Here is an 18,000-nt window from a genome sequence, read left to right as displayed (position 1 = left end):
CCGCCGACTCAGGAAACAGAGGCTGAAACACGCGTCCTCCGAAACGTGCTCCTTCCAAGCCGTCATTTTTCGCACTGCAGATCCACAGCAATGCTACCAGACCTATAGTGCCGGAGGACAACACAGATCTGGCGGTTCCGCTGCAGAGCCACAGGCGCCCTATCGGCCACAGGGGTCGCTGATGCGCGGTGAGCCGTGGATTCCCCTGCCGACCTAAGCCCTCCCTACCCGGGCAGCGCTCAGCCGATTGTGCGCCGCCCCCTAGGAACTCTCGGTCACGGTCAGCTGTGACATAGCCTGGATTCGAACCAGCGATCTCCAGGCTATAGGGCACATCCTGCGAGGAGCGCCTTTACTGGATGCGCCACTCGTGAGCCCCTTACCAGCTATGGTTAATATACATTTCTTAGTGGTGTGTGAGATTGAAACAATTACAATTTGAAATCTGAGTCTGTGTTTTACGATCTCAATTCCAACACCTACCAATACATTTAGCAATGCGTTTAATTCACATCAGTGCAAAGGCAAGCCTTAACAAGACATAACAAGTGCTACTGAGTCCCCCTTAAAGTAACAATGGGAAAAAAATATCCCTCTAGTACATTTTGACTGATGTTATCAAAATGCAAAGTCATGTTCAAATATATCATGTTAAGTCTTTTTCTTAACAATGCATCTTCACAATGACTCTTCTTTCAGTTGACATTTATTTCAGGTTGAACATTGACACAGTATTTCAAGAAAAAAAAAAACAAAAACTGTTTGCCACTGGAGTTCTACAACAACTGAGAGAATGTGCAATTGCATTTTTTTCTGGCAAGTAAAACACTCTAGAACCTGCAGAAAACATTACTATTGATACATATAGTATACCTCCCAAGACACTACTGGTGGGACATATTGTCAGAGCTCTGTCCAATCTCATGAGCCTCTAGTGCAAATGAAATGTGGTGTACACATGAGGGCAATGCATTATTTCTTGTAATGATTTCACTGCTTGTAGAAGGTGCCAGCACTAAAGTAACCCACAGAGCAATGTTGTTTGGGCACCGTATCTTTTACCATGCCCCACTGTGTGCATCCAACAACAATGCAGGGCAAAGTTACGTCACCCATCATATGCATCCATTTCACCTTTGTATTTTTTAATTAACATTACAGCCACTTTTCCATTTTATGGCATCCTCTTTTGATTTCCATTTGACGATTAAACTGAGAACTGTGTGTTGGTCACCAAACTAATTTAATAAAGCACTTCCTCCCACCAGCAGCAGATTTTTTCCTGTGGAGTTGATTCTCTTTACCCCAAATTCAATTCACTAACCCACTGTACATTTTGGAAAGTTATAATTAGGGTTTCTATTTTTCGGTTTTTATTTTCCATCTCTTTCCCTCCCTTTAAACCTTAATTAATAGTTGTTAAGCCTTAACTGAATACCAGATTGTTTAAATTAGCGACACACTACTAGAAACTAATGCAGTGGAAATTAATAAACTGAATTCGGTGATTAGAGCCAGAATGAAATGCAGGGTCAACTAGAATCAGGTGAGATCAATGCACGTAGTTTGTTAACTCAATCAAGATATGAGGGTAAAAAGAAACAACTTCCTTTGGTAATTAGTGTTTGATTAAGAAAGCGAATCAGCTCATAATATGTTTAAAGGGACATCACGTGATCAAAATTATAAAGCCTTAGTTATAATGCTTACAGTAATAAAGCATGGGTACTGTATTAAAGTGGCCAAGGCACATACTTGAGTTAAAATGAAGCAGGCTTTCAATCTTTTTATGCAATTATAATTATATTTAGTCTTCTGAGTGCAAAATGATAGCACATATAAAATGAATACTATGAATAAATGAAGCCTATTTATCTATCGGGATTTATAAGTTAAGGAGCTGCTCTTGAATCCTACTTCAGTTGTACTGTAGAGATTCTTTCATTTCGCTAGGCCTTTGGTGAAATTAATTCTGTAACTGTGGCTCATCAGATTGCTCTAGGAGTAAGATACCTTAGTATTGCAGTATGTGTACAATCTACAATGCCTTGTAAACCAGTAATATATATTATCTCTAGGTTGAAATAATGTATATATATGTTATGACCAAAGGCTGTTGTCATTATCATATGTTCTATGTTTGTAAAATCTTGTATCCCTTTAAATAAACCCAACTTTCACGCAAAAATGTACATATAAAATTGAGCATTAATATATTTGGTAACAGTGGGAAATGGAGCAAAATGCCAGACCTATCTTAAGAGAGTTTGTGTTTTCTATATAATTACTTTTTATTCTTCTGATAGTTCAGCTCTGGTTTCAGACACACATTTTTGGCCATTTCTTTGTAATCTTAACAGATATTTGGGTCATAATAGGTTTTAATTCCAGAGAGAAAAAAAAAATGTTGCAGTGTATCTAGACCACACTCCTTCCTGTATCACTCATTTCAATCAGAGCACCAGCATTGTTGCAGGAGGGAGCATGAACTGGAATGTTTAGAAGAAAAATGATCTTTCTCTTGGTGAACACAGAAGTTGTTCCCTAGTTGATTTACCTATGATATATTAATTAAAACATAGTAAAACAATCTGAAGTATGTTGTGATATGGGCAACACTGTATACAGCAAAGGTAAAGTAATGTGTTTCTGCTAAACCCTATTGGGGGTTCTGTAACACTCGAAGACTAGTGTAACATGCTGTGACAGGATGAATGATGTGGTGCAAAAGACTGCAAATGTCCAAACGTATTCTCCCAAAACAAGTAATTTAATAATCCAAACAAGAACAGAAATATTCACAAAAATAATCCAAATAGAAAAAGAATACACCCCGATACCAGCGATGGTAATCGGGGCCAAACAAAACAAGGTCCATGTTCCAAAAATAACAAACAAAAAGACACTCCTTAACCACAATCCTCTGTGCATGAAACTGTGCTCTTTCCAAAGGGGACTGTGGTGCGTGTGCTGTGCTGTGCGATGAGGGGCGTGCTCTGGGGTTAGTGCTGGCTCGGTAGCGACAGCCTCCCGTCCTGCTCCTCTACGAAAACACAAAAACACGTAACAAAACAAACAAACATACACCAGCTCCGGCCGGTCAATTATTGTCTCAGCACAAGGGGAGGTACTGACGTAGCTGCTTCCCCTTTGTACCCAGAAAACTCCTCCCTGCAATCAATGCGTCGCCTGGCTTCTCCAATAGAGGGCTGCCCCGAAGCTGACTGCAATGGAATCGTCCTGAGTACTTGCAGCTACGCGCCCCTCCTAATATGGTTACCTTCCAGTTTCCACCTACCACCGAGGCAGATCGAGGAGGCAGCTTACCTTCCCCCTTACACAGCGCCCTTTCTAATCGGGAGGGAGATTTACAGCATCGATCCTTTCTCTCTCTATCACACATGCATTGCATCTTATCTTAATATTAGGGACCTAAAAGAAATCAGCTATCCATTCACCAAACCTGAAAATAATACAATTGTTGCAATGCAAAAACAAAAACTAAAAAAACAGAAAAAAAACATTTACATGTCATTTTAGCATGAGAAGGCAATTCATCCACCCTTTTTAACTGTACCATGTCTTGGATGCACATTCCCTACAGCATGAGGAATGTGCTTGGTATGTGTATGCTACATAATATTCCCGTAACAATGGAACAACTTTTTTAAAGACATCTGACAAGAGACCTTTGTGGTATGGAAGGCTACGACATATATATATTTCAGCCCCTCATTTTAAAAAGGTATTAGCCATACAATGTTTGCTCTGCATCTCGTATGTGAACCAGCTTAGCTTATTCTACATCATTATTTTGTATAATCCATGTGGAGGATGGTAATAGGTATGCTGTGTTCTTGTGTGTTCCATTTTGTAGTGCTTGCAGGTTTTATAAATGGTTTGCGGTGTCTGCCTAGCCAGCTACCTTTGTAAAAATGAACACCATGACTCCATAAACCCATTTTGAATTGGATTATTGTAAATACCTATCAGTAAGATGAATAGCCTTCTTCAAATTCTGAAATATAGTTTATATAGGTTAATACAGGTTTAATCCCTAGAAGAAATCAGGAGCAGAACCTTTCTAAGTAATGGGATAGAGAATATTGGAATTAGGTACAGAGATAAACCATGAGGAAAAACATGTAAGAAATAACCAGTTAAAATTTCGACACAGGCATTTTCTGGATGGTCGTTTATCAAAATATGTATACAGAGTTTCAGTTGTCCAATGTTCATTTCAATAGGGAATTTCATAAATATTCACTACTATTAAAAACAAAGAAGTCTGTAGAAAAGAGTAACACAATGGCAAACACTTCAATATAGCCAACATACTTTTTCATTGTAATACAGTACAATAGTACAATATTTTTTAATCTTTTTTTAATAGCTGCATTGGGTATTGTTGTATCTGTATTGTCTGCAAGTAATAACCTTGATCAATAGATCTTTTGGTTTAGAGACATATTTATCGTGATGTATACTGGTCATCCTATCTAAATTTCTTATTGTTGCAATCACTTCGAAGTGGAATCTGTTTTACACAGTGAATTTGTTCATCGCCGTGCTTGGTATTGGCTGGTGTTTTCAATTGATTGATTGAAGGAAGGTAACCTCTAGGTAATCGTGTATTTTGCTGAATGCTCATGTCATTAGTAAGGATATTGGTAAACGCTGTACAAAATGATCTACATGCTGTGTCTAAACTGATGGATATGTGTGCATCAACCTCCTCTGGGAATTAATGTACATTTTAGTATGATATAGTATGTGTATGTTTTGTTAACCAGCAAGCCAGTCTTAATAAAAGTGTTGCTGTGCTAATCTTGAGCCATTTGTGTGCAGTGTATTTTTTTTTCTTAAGCTGCTTGCCTATACCACTTAGACATCTAACAATGTATGAGCAAATATCTTAAGTATTAAAAGCTGCTTCAAAAAAAGAAGGACAGCGAAGTGGATTTTTAACTCACAATGGCTGTCATCTCCAGTGGGAAACAGTATGTACTTGGCTTGGCTCAATTCACTGTTGCAGTGCAGGCACTTTTTGTTTCAAAGCAAGCCGTTCCTTGTGAGTTAGGATTCACTTACAACACCACTGACAGCAATGTGTCAGATAACAATACTACTGAAATTGAAAAAAGCTTTCTCTACCAGTAATTTAAAATAACATACATACCATGTGTACCGTGTTTGGAATACATAACAGTATAAAATGGGATTGTAAATATCCTCAGACCTCCATAGGCATTGTTTAATGTAGTTTGAGTTTTATACATGGGAGCTATTTGACTGTGTTGATAGGAGTGTAAAAGGCTTGCAAAAGCTATCAACCAAAACCACAGGAAATCAGGCGGCATTTGAAATAGGGATCCTATAAAGTACTTCAACCAAAATAAAACAACACTAATGATTTTTAATAAATAACAACAATAAGGTTCAACTGTTGGCTGGTTATAGCAGTATAGCTCCTTGCTAAGCCCAAGCCTCTACAAGACCAAGCACAAAGCCTAGATGCAGCCTTTTATAACCACCAACCGTGCAGGCAAATCAACTTTAATTAATTGATTGCACATCGGCCAGCTAATCAGGATCAGGTGATCTTAAGCAAGGGATCAATTAACCCCAAGCAAGTCAAGATCACACAATTTCTACCTATACACACACACACACACACACACACACACACACACACACACACACACACAATACAATACAATACAAACCACCTCCAAAATACACACTGTTTACGAATGTATCAAGTGCAGGGTTTTCACCCTGTCACAATGAGAAAGAATGCAGCACTGGGGAATGTACCTGTAGTGGTATCTTTGCTACTTGTATTATTCTGTATCCCAATATTTGAAGAATATTGAAACATATAAACATGTTTGTCATTTATTTTCATATTACCTTGTTGACTGCCTCGCTTGTGCCTTTCTACAGTAGAATGGTGTTAGAGTTAAATTTCAATCCCTGCTCTCCCACAAACAATGAAGTGATCATTGAGGCAAGTCATGTCTCCTGCTTTTTGGGCTTCAAACCTGCCCAGCATGGAGCCTAAGATGAAAGCAGGAAGCCAATGTTAGAATTGCCACTAACCAAGGATTTCTCAGAACTGTTTTGTATTTAAACTTTTTTTTTTCTAGTGCCAAGGCTGGACGGCTGTGTGTTCATAGTATTCCCATTTATATTCTACAATATAGTAATCTAGTTTTCACCAGACAAAGGTAAAATTGGTCCTGTTGTTAAATAGCACCATAATCGCCGTAGTCTGTCCAGGTTTTAGCCTATTTTATGAGCATGTATTTGTATTGCTGTGTATGAGGGAATATCTGCACGAGTCAAAGTGAACATACCAAGAATGCTGAGGTCTGTTCACGTGCAACAAGTGTAAATATAACCCATTCACAGATATGGGCAATCATCTCTCAGTTATATCCTGATTTACTGTTAATATACAAGTACAAAAATCAAGCTAGATTTGTTTTCATTCTTGATTTGTTCCCTTGTGATTTTTATTAAAAAGAGGGAAAAGGTTGATCAAGAGAACAAGTTGTGATACAGTTTAGTTCAAACACAGCACATTACGGTTTCAGAAATTACTTTACTAAATTTGCCAAACTTTCTAAATGTTCTTACTAAAAAGTACACAATTATTAAAAAGACAAGATCACCAATGGCCTCCAACCGAGTATGTGCATCAGAACAGTACTGCACACGATTTAATAGCAGAGGACAGTGTTCTGTCTTTTATTCCAGTGTGGCATTGCAGTAACAGTACCTTCGGATTGTTTTCTTTTTTGCGTAGGACCCAATGGGTTAAAAATAAAAAGCTAGTTACTGTACCACAGTTTATGGTACATAATTATTATTAAGGATGTGACCTGGACAGATGAACAATTAGATCGATGGCTAAGAGTGCATGGCTTTTCTTTTTCTTTATGCTCTGAGACATGACTTATTGATTGATGAAAGACAGTTCCAGTTTACTGATCCATTGGAATTTGAATGTTCTTTTTCCAGGGAAAGAGACATTTGTGAATGCTAACAGTTTCCCCTCCTCTGCCTGCTTCTTCAGCTGTATTATTTTAAGCAGGATGGCATATGCCCTTTTTTCATGAAATAACAAATATCATTATTTATTACTCATGATAGCAGACGCCCAATATCACACCTGCTGTGCTATTCAGCATAGAAAAATATAACAGAAAAACAAAAGTGTCAGGAGTAAATGGTTGCAGATCCAATTTATCATGTGGTGCCTAAACCAGAGTTCTATATATAGCTGCAGTTTATACTGGCATATCTTACTGGCAAACACACTGCTCTGACTCACACAATCCCCAGGTTTTCATTAGGGATTTACATCTCCCAATCTGCACTCAAAGTCTGTTTAGGCATCTGCAGGACAACCAGCGATGGGAGCCTCCAGATGCCATCTCTTCCACTGGTAGAATACCTCTATCGCTCCATTCTATTGATCTGTCCCCAAGTTCCTCTCACTCCTTCCGCCAGAGGCTCTCTGTATTAGATTTCTCTGAGGTTATTAGTGGTTCTGTCGTGGTGAGAAAACTCATCCTTGAGGTCAGGCGTCGTGGACATATTTGTGTTTGTGGAGCGGGTGGTGTTTGCCAGTTTCTTGTTTTAGACTGTCATTGTCTCCTGCTATCTTTCTTCTTATGTTTGGTGGGGCAATTCCAGCTAGGGCATGCAGGCAATGTACCAGGGTAGCCTTAAGACACCCAGTGACGATGTGGCAAGTATCGTTCAGCGCGATGTTGACATGTTTAACATGGCTTGTCGCACCCACGTAGAATAGGCATATTCTGCTGTTGTGTAACAGTGCTAGGGCGGTGTTGCGTAGGGTGGTTGGTTGGGCTCCCCACTTGGAATTGACCAGTTTTCGCAGGATGCTGTTCCGTGTACCCACTTTAGCCTTGATGTTCATACAGTGCTGTTTATATGTCAGTGCTCAGTCTAGGGTCACTCCCAGGTACACAGGGTGGCTGTGATGAGTCAGTTTTGCACCCTCTTAGCTGACATGCAGTGTTCGCTTTTCTTTGCGGTTCCTCAGGAGTAAGGTGCATATCTGTGTTTTGCTTGGGTTTGCCTTAAGTTGGTTTTCCTGGTAGTAACATGACATTTCTGTGAGTGACGTACTGACAAGTGGGTTCCAGTTGGGCAAGGCTATTTCATTGTTATTTTTGAGGATACTTGAAAATATTTCTTCTGTAACTATGATTCTTGGCTGTTAGTGACCTTTCACAGTGAACAATGAAGAGACCAGACAGCAAGACAGGAATTAGTTTGTTTACATTGGACCATACAAATTAATCGCACATCTCATGCATAATAGGAAGATTGCTCAGCCTTTCTGGAAGGAGAGTCCAAGGCTAAAAACAATAATAGGAAAGACATACAAAAGAATCAAGACAAATACATATTTAATGCACCCAGTACTATCCTCAAAGCGTATACAGTTCTACATGCCAGTAAAGATGGTAGTGTTTTATGTATAATAGATTGCATACCCTCGTGGGGTGGGAACTAAATCAATTTTCTTATCTTCGCTATGTTGAAATGTACAGTAAATGGTTACCTACCAGGAACTGCTCAACAGTGCTTGTTTGTCATGTAGTAATTTAACTACAAAAAAACAAAAATATCTTGGGGTCTATTCAGTGGATCTAAATGACGGTGACTCTGAATAACGTAATTGTTTAAATCATTAAAGAAGGGAACTTTGCCATCTATGACAGTCTGTGTAAGTCTCTTTAGTACTTTAAGATAAGTACTAAAATGAGTTTTATTCCTGCAGTATTTTAATATTTAAACACAAACGGTATTTAGATCTGCCATTGCTTAGATCAATGTAATAGACCCCTTAGCTGTTAAAGCATCATTAAATTGCATAGCTGAAAATGTTACTGAAATGCTTGAATTTTAAAGGAACAATATAGAAAAATGGTTATGATTCTGTTCCTCAAGCCAACCCCACTGGTTGCAACCCATCAACTCTGTACAAAACGTGTGAAGTGACCTGGACAGCTCCGTCCACAAGATTTGCATCATCTAGAATTTTAGGATTGCGACATCATTTTTAAAAAAAAACAAAAAAAAAAAAACAAACATATGAACATAATTTAGATCTTTAATTTAACATCATGTAATCAAAGAAACTACATAATAGTAGTACAGCATTTCATGTTAGATTTTGAAATGTCACATTTTTTCAGTTTTTCATTAAGTATATGGAAAATTACAAATCGGTATGTAATTCAATATGTTAACGTAACATTGTTCAGCAGATTTCATTCGACAATGAAGCAAAAAGGATTTCATTGTATAGGGTGATGCTAAACTTTTGGCCATAACTATAGATCCCAGACCCGATGCACAATACCTCCTCTTGTAACTTACGAGTCCCTTTCTGTTAATTTGCCCATATTTGTATTTACCTAAATCTGTAGTTCATGACCTTGAGCTCCCCTAGCTCACAGGTTGGAGTGATACATAAATCAGAGGTTAATATGAAGCAGATTCTTTTTAGCTGGAAGGATAATGAGCAGCTTATTTGTCACCCTGATTGTTACATCTCCCACTTCATGCTCAAAGGCCACATGCAAGGCTAAAGCAAGCATGAAAACAGCTCCACGCAGGGCATAGCTAGGAAAAGAGGCTAAATAAAACAGTTCCCTGAGACCTTAATTAGCAGTAGGTTGACTGATGATAACAGGACTGCTTTATTTTAAAACCTCAGTATTTTGTTTAGTAGGCTACTTAGTGATGTGATGGGTTTTGATTTACTCTAAGTGCATTATTTGATTTTGGTTCTGGGTTGTTTATTTGTGGTTCTTTGTGTTTCTTGGTTTACTCCTGTTTCACAGAGACAAAACACCCAAGTAAAGCATATCGCTTTACAAAGTCATGTGCTGTTTCCTTGATATGTATGAAATGATGTAAAACAAATTAGAACACCTAGCAAAGATAAGCTGAACTTGTGTGTTTATTTCTGATCTTTTCAGCAATAACATCCAGGGTGTTATTTACCAAATGAGTACCGGTATATACCATCAGAATGTTAAGGGACCATGCAGATATGTTTAACACAGCTGTATAGTGTACAGCTATAGCCAAACGTTTAGCATTGATACATCATTTAAAAAAAAAAAAAAAGAAAATAATTTAGATATTTTATTTTATTTATTGCTATCAAATGAACTACAAAATGATATTGCAAAAGTGTACCGGAAACCATAATAGTAGTACTTAATATTTTCCATTGCATTCCATTGTGTTTTAAGACTTCCTTAATCCTCTCAGGCATGAACTGTCCTGTCAGACCCCAAACATTCTCAATAGGATTGAGATCCAGTGACTTTCCAGGCCAAAATTGCAGTGGCATGATACTGTTGTCTTCTAACCATTTCTTCACTTCTTTGGCTCGATGGCAAGGGGCTCTGTCGTCTTGGAAGTAGAAATCACTGTTTGGAAAATGGTTCTAAGCTGCAGGGAGGTGGTCTTGGAGTGTTTTCAGGTACCTGTCCTTGTTCATAGATGCCCTCTTCAGTAAAATGAGTAGGGATCCTGTACATTTGGCAGAAAAATATCTGCAGATCTGGACAGTTTCCGGATGCTTCGTTGTTGGGACGATACAATCTGGCTTGTATCTTTCATCTGGTGTGCAGTGCTGACTTTTGGGCATCCAGACCTGGGAGCAGCTTTACAGCTTCCAGCTGATCCTTGATACTGTATCTTGGCTGGCATAACCTCTGTTGGCTATCTGACGACCGCTAGAAGAGCAATGATGGCTGAGCGTGTTTCCCCATGGCTTGCTCTGAAGTTACAAAATCTGTGTAAAAATCATGCTTCTGTAGCTTAAATGTACTCGTTACCACTTATAATTGTCATCTTTTGATTACTTCTAATTGAGTAACATGTGTCAAGATTTGTGATGCCCTTTTTCAGAAATCGTGTGCTTTCATATTAGATTTTGGAATGTCATATTTTTCCATTTTTGTCAGTTTTTTGTTAAGCATATCAAAAACTACAAAGCGTGTGCAATACATTAACATTATTCAGCAATTTGCATTCAACTTTATTAAGCAAAATTAGATAATTCTAGGGTAATGCAAAACTTTTGGCCATAGCTGTATATTTTCTCTTTATATGGAAATAGAATAATAACACCTGCTTAAAATTGTTAAGCTTTTTTACTTCTGATGGCTGCGAACATAGGCTAACATTGAGGCTACCAAATTTCTGGGAGGCTAAACCAGGACACATGGTGAGCCAGTGGGTGGGAATGGGTAAAACTGAAATCTTTCTATCGAAATGTAATTTTCTACAAAAATGTGTGTACAATAGTCCCTCGCTGAACCAGACATGTAAGGAGAGAGACAGGTTGTCAGAAATAATGAGGAGTCACCGCATGGAATTTAGAATCAGGGATTCATAACTGGGGATCATGGACTTTTTTGAAGGAGGAATGCTAATTTTCAATACCATGTGGAAGTTAGAAACATTTTACTGTAGATGTAGGTGTAATACATTTAAATGGCACAGGTGCTCATATAGTGATGCAGCCTCTGTGTGAACAGGTACAGGTGTTTATATTGTGCCACAGCATCTGTGTGAATAGAGATAAGCATCCCTTATATGCTAGGAACCAATTTGAAGAAAGTGTTGTACATTTTTTGTTGGTTGTACCAATTTACAGAATGATTTGTCACTTTTGTTTGAAACTAACAAACTAACATTTTTCATTTTGGTGTTATTCTGTGTTCAATTCAGCCCATCTTGCTTGTTTGGTTGTTAGTAGCTTATTGATCCCAGAATCTCATCAGGCAGCTTCTTGACGGATCCCAGGGTGTCAGCTTCAACAACATTACTGGGGAGTTGGTTCCAGACCTTCACAATTATCTGTGTAAAAAAGGGCCTCCTATTTTCTGTTCTGAATGCCCCTTTATCTAATCTCCATTTGTGACCCCTGGTCCTTGTTTCTTTTTTCAGGTCAAAAAAGTCCCCTGGGTTGACATTGTCTATACCTTTTAGGATTTGAATGTTTGAATCAGATCGCCGCGTAGTCTTCTTTGTTCAAGACTGAATAGATTCAATTCTTTTAGCCTGTCTGCATAAGACATGCCTTTTAAACCTGGGATAATTCTGGTTGCTCTTCTTTGCACTCTTTCTATCCTTTTTGTAACGAGGTGACCAGAACTGAACACAATATTCTAGGTGAGGTCTTACTAATGCATTGTAAAGTTTTAACATTACTTCCCTTGATTTAAATTCAACACTTCTCACAATATACCCAAGAATCTTGTTGGCCTTTTTTTAGCTTCCCCACATTGTCCAGATGAAGACATTTCTGAGTCAACATAAACTCCTAGGTCTTTTTCTTAGATCCCTTCAGATCCCAATGCACATTTTTTTTGCCTGCATACAATACTTTACACTTTTCTCTATTAAATGTCATTTGCCATGTGTCTGCCCAGTTCTGAATGCTGTCTAGATCATTTTGAATGACCTTTGCTGCTGCAACAGTGTTTGCCACTCCTACTATTTTTGTGTCGTCTGCAAATTTAACAAGTTTGCTTACTATACCAGAATCTAAATTATTAATGTAGATTAGGAATAGCAGAGGACCTAATACTGATCCCTGTGGTACACCACTGGTTACCTCGCTCCATTTTGAGGTTTCTCCTTTAATTAATACTTACTGTTTTCTACATGTTAACCACTCCCTAATCCATGGGCATGCATTTTCTCGAATCCCTATTGCGTTCAGTTTGAGAATTAATCTTTTATGCAGGACTTTGTCAAAAGCTTTCTGGAAATCTAAATAAACCATGTCGTATACTTTGCAATTATCCATTGTCAATGTTGCATCCTCAAAAAAGTCAAGCAGGTTAGTTAGACACAATCTCCCTTTCCTAAAGCCATGCTGACTGTCTCCCAGGATATTGTTACCATATTGGTAATTTTCCATTTTAGATCTTATTATAGTTTCCATAAGTTTACATATAATAAAAATCGGGCTTATTGGTCTGTAGTTACCTGGTTCGGTTTTGTCTCACTTTTTGTGGATCGGTATTAAGTTTGCAATTTTCCAGTCTGTCGGTACAACCCCTGTGTCAAGAGACTGTTGCTGATCTTGGTTAGCGGTTTGTAAATAACTTCTTTCATTTCTTTGAGTACTATTGGGAGGATCTCATCTGGCCCAGGGGATTTGTTTATTTTAAGAGCTCCTAGTCCCTTTAACACTTCTGCCTCTGTTATGCTAAAGTTATTTAAAATTGGATAGGAACAGGTCGACATGTGGGGTATGTTGTCTGTGTCCTCCTTTGTAAAAACCTGTGAAAAGTAATAATTTAATATATTTGCTATTTTTTTTTCTTCATCTATGACTTTGCCATTTGTGTCTCTTAGACTTTTAACCTCCTCTTTGAATGTTCTTTTGCTGTTATAATATTGGAAAAACATTTTGGAATTGGTTTTAGACCCCTTAGCAATATTGATTTCTATCTCTCTCTTGGCCTTTCTAACTTCCTTTTTGACTTGTGTTTGCAGTTCCAAGTACTCTTTCTGTGTACTTTGTTTTTGGTCCCTTTTAAACGCTCTGTAAAATGCCTTTTTTCGCTGAATATTTTTTTAATTGATCTATTAAACCATTTTGGCCATTTTGTTTTAGATTTAGATTTGTCTACTTTTGGGATGTAATTGTTTTGCGCCTCTAGCTACATTTTTTTTAAAAAAACAGCCATCCTTTTTCTGTGGATGTTTTCTCTATTTTACTCCAATCTACTTCTGTTAGTCTCTGTTTCATACCTTCATAGTTTGCTTTTCTAAAATTTTAAACCTTAGCTTTAGTCATTAATTTTGGGGTTTTAAAAAATACTTCAAATGAGACCATGTTGTGGTTTGAGTTTGCCAATGGCTCTCTGACCTCTATTTTAGTTATTCTGTCTTCATTATTTGAAAAGACTAAATCAAGACATGCCTCCCCTCTAGTCGGTGCCTTGACAAATTGCATTAGGAAGCAGTCATTTGTCATTTCCACCATTTCAATTTCGTCCGTCGTGCTCCCCACCGGGTTTTCCCATTTTATACGGGGGAAGCTGAAATCCCCCATTAGTATGGCTTCTCCTTTGCTACACGCATTTCTAATGTCATTGTATAACAGATTATTTTGCTCAGCGTCTGAATTTGGCGGTCTATAGCATGCTCCTATTATTATGCCCTTTGAATTTTTGTCCATTATTCTGACTCATATTGATTCGGCGTTGTTTACTTTGTCCAGATTTAACACCTGGGCTTCAAGACTATTTCTTATGTATAGCGCTACCCCTCTGCCTCTTCTGTCCTGCCTGTCTTTCCTATACAGTGTGTACCCACTAATATTATATTCGTCTCCATCACTCTCAGACAACCAAGTTTCTGTAACACCTATCACATCCTAGTTACTTGTTAGTGCAGTAGCTTCAAGTTCTAACATTTTGTTTCTAGCATTAAGATAAATACATTTAATAGTTGTCTTACCTGAGTTGTTGCCCTTGTTTTGATGTGGTCTCCCTTCTGTTTTTTTTGTTTTCTTCCCCCTTCCTTTCTAGTTTAAATGCTTCTGGACCTCCTCAAGGATCCTTTCTCCAAGTAGATTGGTTCCCTTCTGTTTAAGTGCAGTCTGTCCCACCTATATAGATAGTCCTGGTTGTAGAATGTGCTTCAATGTTCAAGAAAGGTGAAGCCTTCCTGCGTGCACCACGATTTCAGCCATGCACTTTGATTTTGTATTTCCAGCTGTCCATATGGTCCTTTGCGAGGTGCAGGCAGTATCCCAGAAAATACCACAGTTTTGGTCTTGTCTTTTAATTTCCTTCCTAGCTCTCTGAACTTGTTTTGCAGGGATCTTGGCCTGTCTCTTCCAATGTTGTTTGTACCGATGTGGACGACTACTACCAGGTCGTCTCCTGTTCGTTCTAGGAGCCTGTTCACGTTCTCAGTGATGTGCGTGACAGAGGCTCCTGGAAGGCAGCACACTGTTGTAGTAAGGGGGTCCAAACTGCGAACTGAACTTGCTGTGTTTCTCAATATGGAGTCCCCAACAATCATGACCTCCCTTCTTTTTGCTGCCTGGTCAGCACTGTTTATAGGGTCCTGGATGTTGTTCCTTTCATTCTCTTGATGTTGGTTTTGGTCATCTAAATGTTGAAGTGGTTAAAATTTGTTGGATGTTTGGATTTCTGGTGGTTGTGTTTGACGAAGTTTCTTTTTTCCCTGCTTCTGCCTATCTGAACCAGCTGTTTCGACTCTCTTCCATCTCCCTGGTGATTTCAGTCTGCTAGGGGTGCAGACTTCCATGAATTGTGGGTGTGTCAGCTCCTCAAGTTCCTGTTGCTGTCTCATTTCCTCCAGCTCCATTTCTAACAGACTTACTAGTTGAAGCAAGTCCTGGATCGTGTGGCACTTTACACACACTTGGTTGAGCTCTGTTGGGTTTTCTCGGATTCTCACATCATGCAGTTGTCACAGATTACTGACTTGAAGACCATGTTTGTTTGTTTTTTGGAAGTTCAGTTTAGCTTCTGCAGCTGTCAACCTGCTTTCAAACTGCTTCTAACTGTGATGTACTTGTCCATTCGTTCTTCTCCCATGCTGCGCTTCCACACGCTGTCGCTGTGAACACTGGCTGGCTTTTGTTTGTTTGCTGTTGGCTCCGCCCCTCCCCCGTGTCTCAGAACCTCTGCGAATTTGAATCAGCTGTTCTGAGTTTCAGCTTGTTATCAGAAAAAGACACGTAATTGTTAGACTTTAGCTGCAGTGTTTTCTGATTAAAGGAATTAAAGATGTAGTCTCTCCTTACTGCTTCTAACTGTGATGTACTTGTCCACTCGTACTTCTCCCACGCTGTCACTTTCCTATCGCTTCCACAGTTTAATTTCTTAATTAAACTCTTGGAAAAGCAGTTGATTGTGAAACAAGATCACTTTAGTTGAATGAGACTATAATTTGGTTTCTTTGATAATGTAAAAAAAAAGCAGCTCCTTCATTAAAATTGCTTTTCGCGGATTTAAAATCTTAATGACTTGTTGCAAAAATATTATAACCTGTTTTGCAAATAATAGTTTCCTCTCACAATTTGCGTTCGATTTGAATTAAAAATAAGGAGCTGTCTTTCTTTTTTTGTACATCAATTAATGAAGCAGAATCAAGTTACAATCAACACTCCAAAAAACACTCCAAAAAAAAGAGACATCACATGATCAAAAATAAAAACTGAAAATGAAGAGCCCCAAGTATACAGTACTGTAGTAAAATTAAATAAATACCTAGCGCACTTTTTTCTATGTGTAGCCTACATGTCTGTTCCTGTGCCAGTCAGCTGGTGTTAAACTACCAAAATATACTGACGTTGGTAGAAGCACGTGGTACTCACAAGGAAAATAGTTTCATCAGTCCAGCCAGCACCCTGGACGAAAAACTTAAAACCGGGACACAATCATGATTTCTACAATTGGTTCGGGACACTGGGATAGCCTTTCTGAAACTAGGACTGTCCCGGCCAAACTGGGACGTTTGGTAGCTAACAGCGAAGTTTTGTGATGAATTCATTATTTAAACATTTCCAAACATGTTCATAGTTGAACACAGCACATCAGTGGCTTAATTTGCCATTTTTTCACTTTTATTTATGCATTTTAACTTATTGAGAACAAGTGATGGATAGAATCAATGCCCCAGTTTGAAGTTAAAGCCAACAGTTGATATTGTTCTAGTCTTTCTTCAATATTATCTGAATATTGTTCTTAATAAAATAATGGAAGACTAATGAAGCTGTTGGCTTCCTTCAACAACATTGTGACTTGTCAAAATCCTAATTCAAAATATAAATTTCTATTTTGTTTCAGACGGTACGTCATGGCTTCCCATATCAGCCCACTGCCTTGGCTTTCGACCCAGTGCAAAAAATTGTGGCCATTGGAACAAGAACAGGAGGTGTACGAATGTATCCTTTCACATTATTTGTTATTTTCAGAATGGCCTGCTAAAGCAACCAGAATTAATCTGAAAGGTTGGATTTCTTCTCAAGGTAAGAAATGTACATTTCCTAAAAAAGTTTTTTTTTCCCTCACAGACACAGCTCTAGAGACAAGAGTACCGCTTGCTTTCATTTTGCCTGACATTTAACTTAATGCAACCTGAGAGGCGTGCGTTTAGGTTTTGGGGATGTTAAGTACTGGTAATTCATCACTGGTAATGCTGGCAACTTAAAACAGAGGAGAATAGGATTCTAACAAGTGGTTCAGCCCTCTCAATCTGCAAAGCCGTGAAGTGGTTTTTGTGTTGCTCTAAAAAAAAAAAAGAAACAGGCAAGGAAAACAGGATGTGTATGACATAACATAATAGCTTAGGATTCATGGCATACTGGTATGTCCTTTTCTAATTTGCTTTTTTAAATATTTGCCATGATAAAACAAGACACAGATCATTCTGTGTTTGTCTTCTATTGAATACTCAATACAGTAGGTTTTTGCAAAGGAGGTCAACACAAATTGATATTAATTACAGTGTCATAGTAAGGACCACGGTAATTACATTATAAATATATAGGGCCCGATGTACTGTATCATAGTGCTTTCCTTTGTATGTAGGTATGTAATTTAATTTTATCAAGTCACAATCTATTATATGTTGTTTTCATTGTGTTTGCTTCTTTTGGTTTTGGTTTGGTTTACATAAAAATACATTAAATATATATATATATATATATATATATATATATATATATATATATATATATATATATATATATATAGCCAAATTAAAGCACTAACTGACCCTCAATACATTTCTAGTTTATAGCCTGTGTTTACTCGCTGCTCAAATTAAGATTGTAAATGCTGCAATAAGATGGAGATCATGTTATCTCAATCATGTTATGTCAGATGCTATCCGTTAGCTTGCAGCAGACTAGCATACATGCCTTGAATACTTTAA

The 18,000-nt window shown here is 38.0% G+C and overlaps 1 protein-coding gene across 13 annotated transcripts in view; it reads left to right on the top strand.

The window, feature by feature from the left end:
• The window catches only part of LOC117405672 (syntaxin-binding protein 5-like), a 188,312-nt gene that overhangs the window by 4,776 nt on the left and 165,536 nt on the right, over positions 1 to 18,000 (top strand). For all 13 annotated transcript variants that reach the window (XM_034008909.3, XM_034008907.3, XM_034008903.3 and 10 more), the window contains exon 2: positions 16,911 to 17,008. In XM_034008909.3, coding sequence (XP_033864800.1) covers positions 16,911 to 17,008 — 98 coding nt within the window. The remainder of the gene's footprint in view (positions 1 to 16,910; positions 17,009 to 18,000) is intronic.

The sequence above is a fragment of the Acipenser ruthenus genome, chromosome 9 (assembly GCF_902713425.1).
Source record: "Acipenser ruthenus chromosome 9, fAciRut3.2 maternal haplotype, whole genome shotgun sequence".
Classification (NCBI taxonomy): Eukaryota; Metazoa; Chordata; class Actinopteri; order Acipenseriformes; family Acipenseridae; genus Acipenser; species Acipenser ruthenus.
Note: the sequence above shows the minus strand (reverse complement) of the source record. Positions and strands in the feature narration are given on the sequence as shown.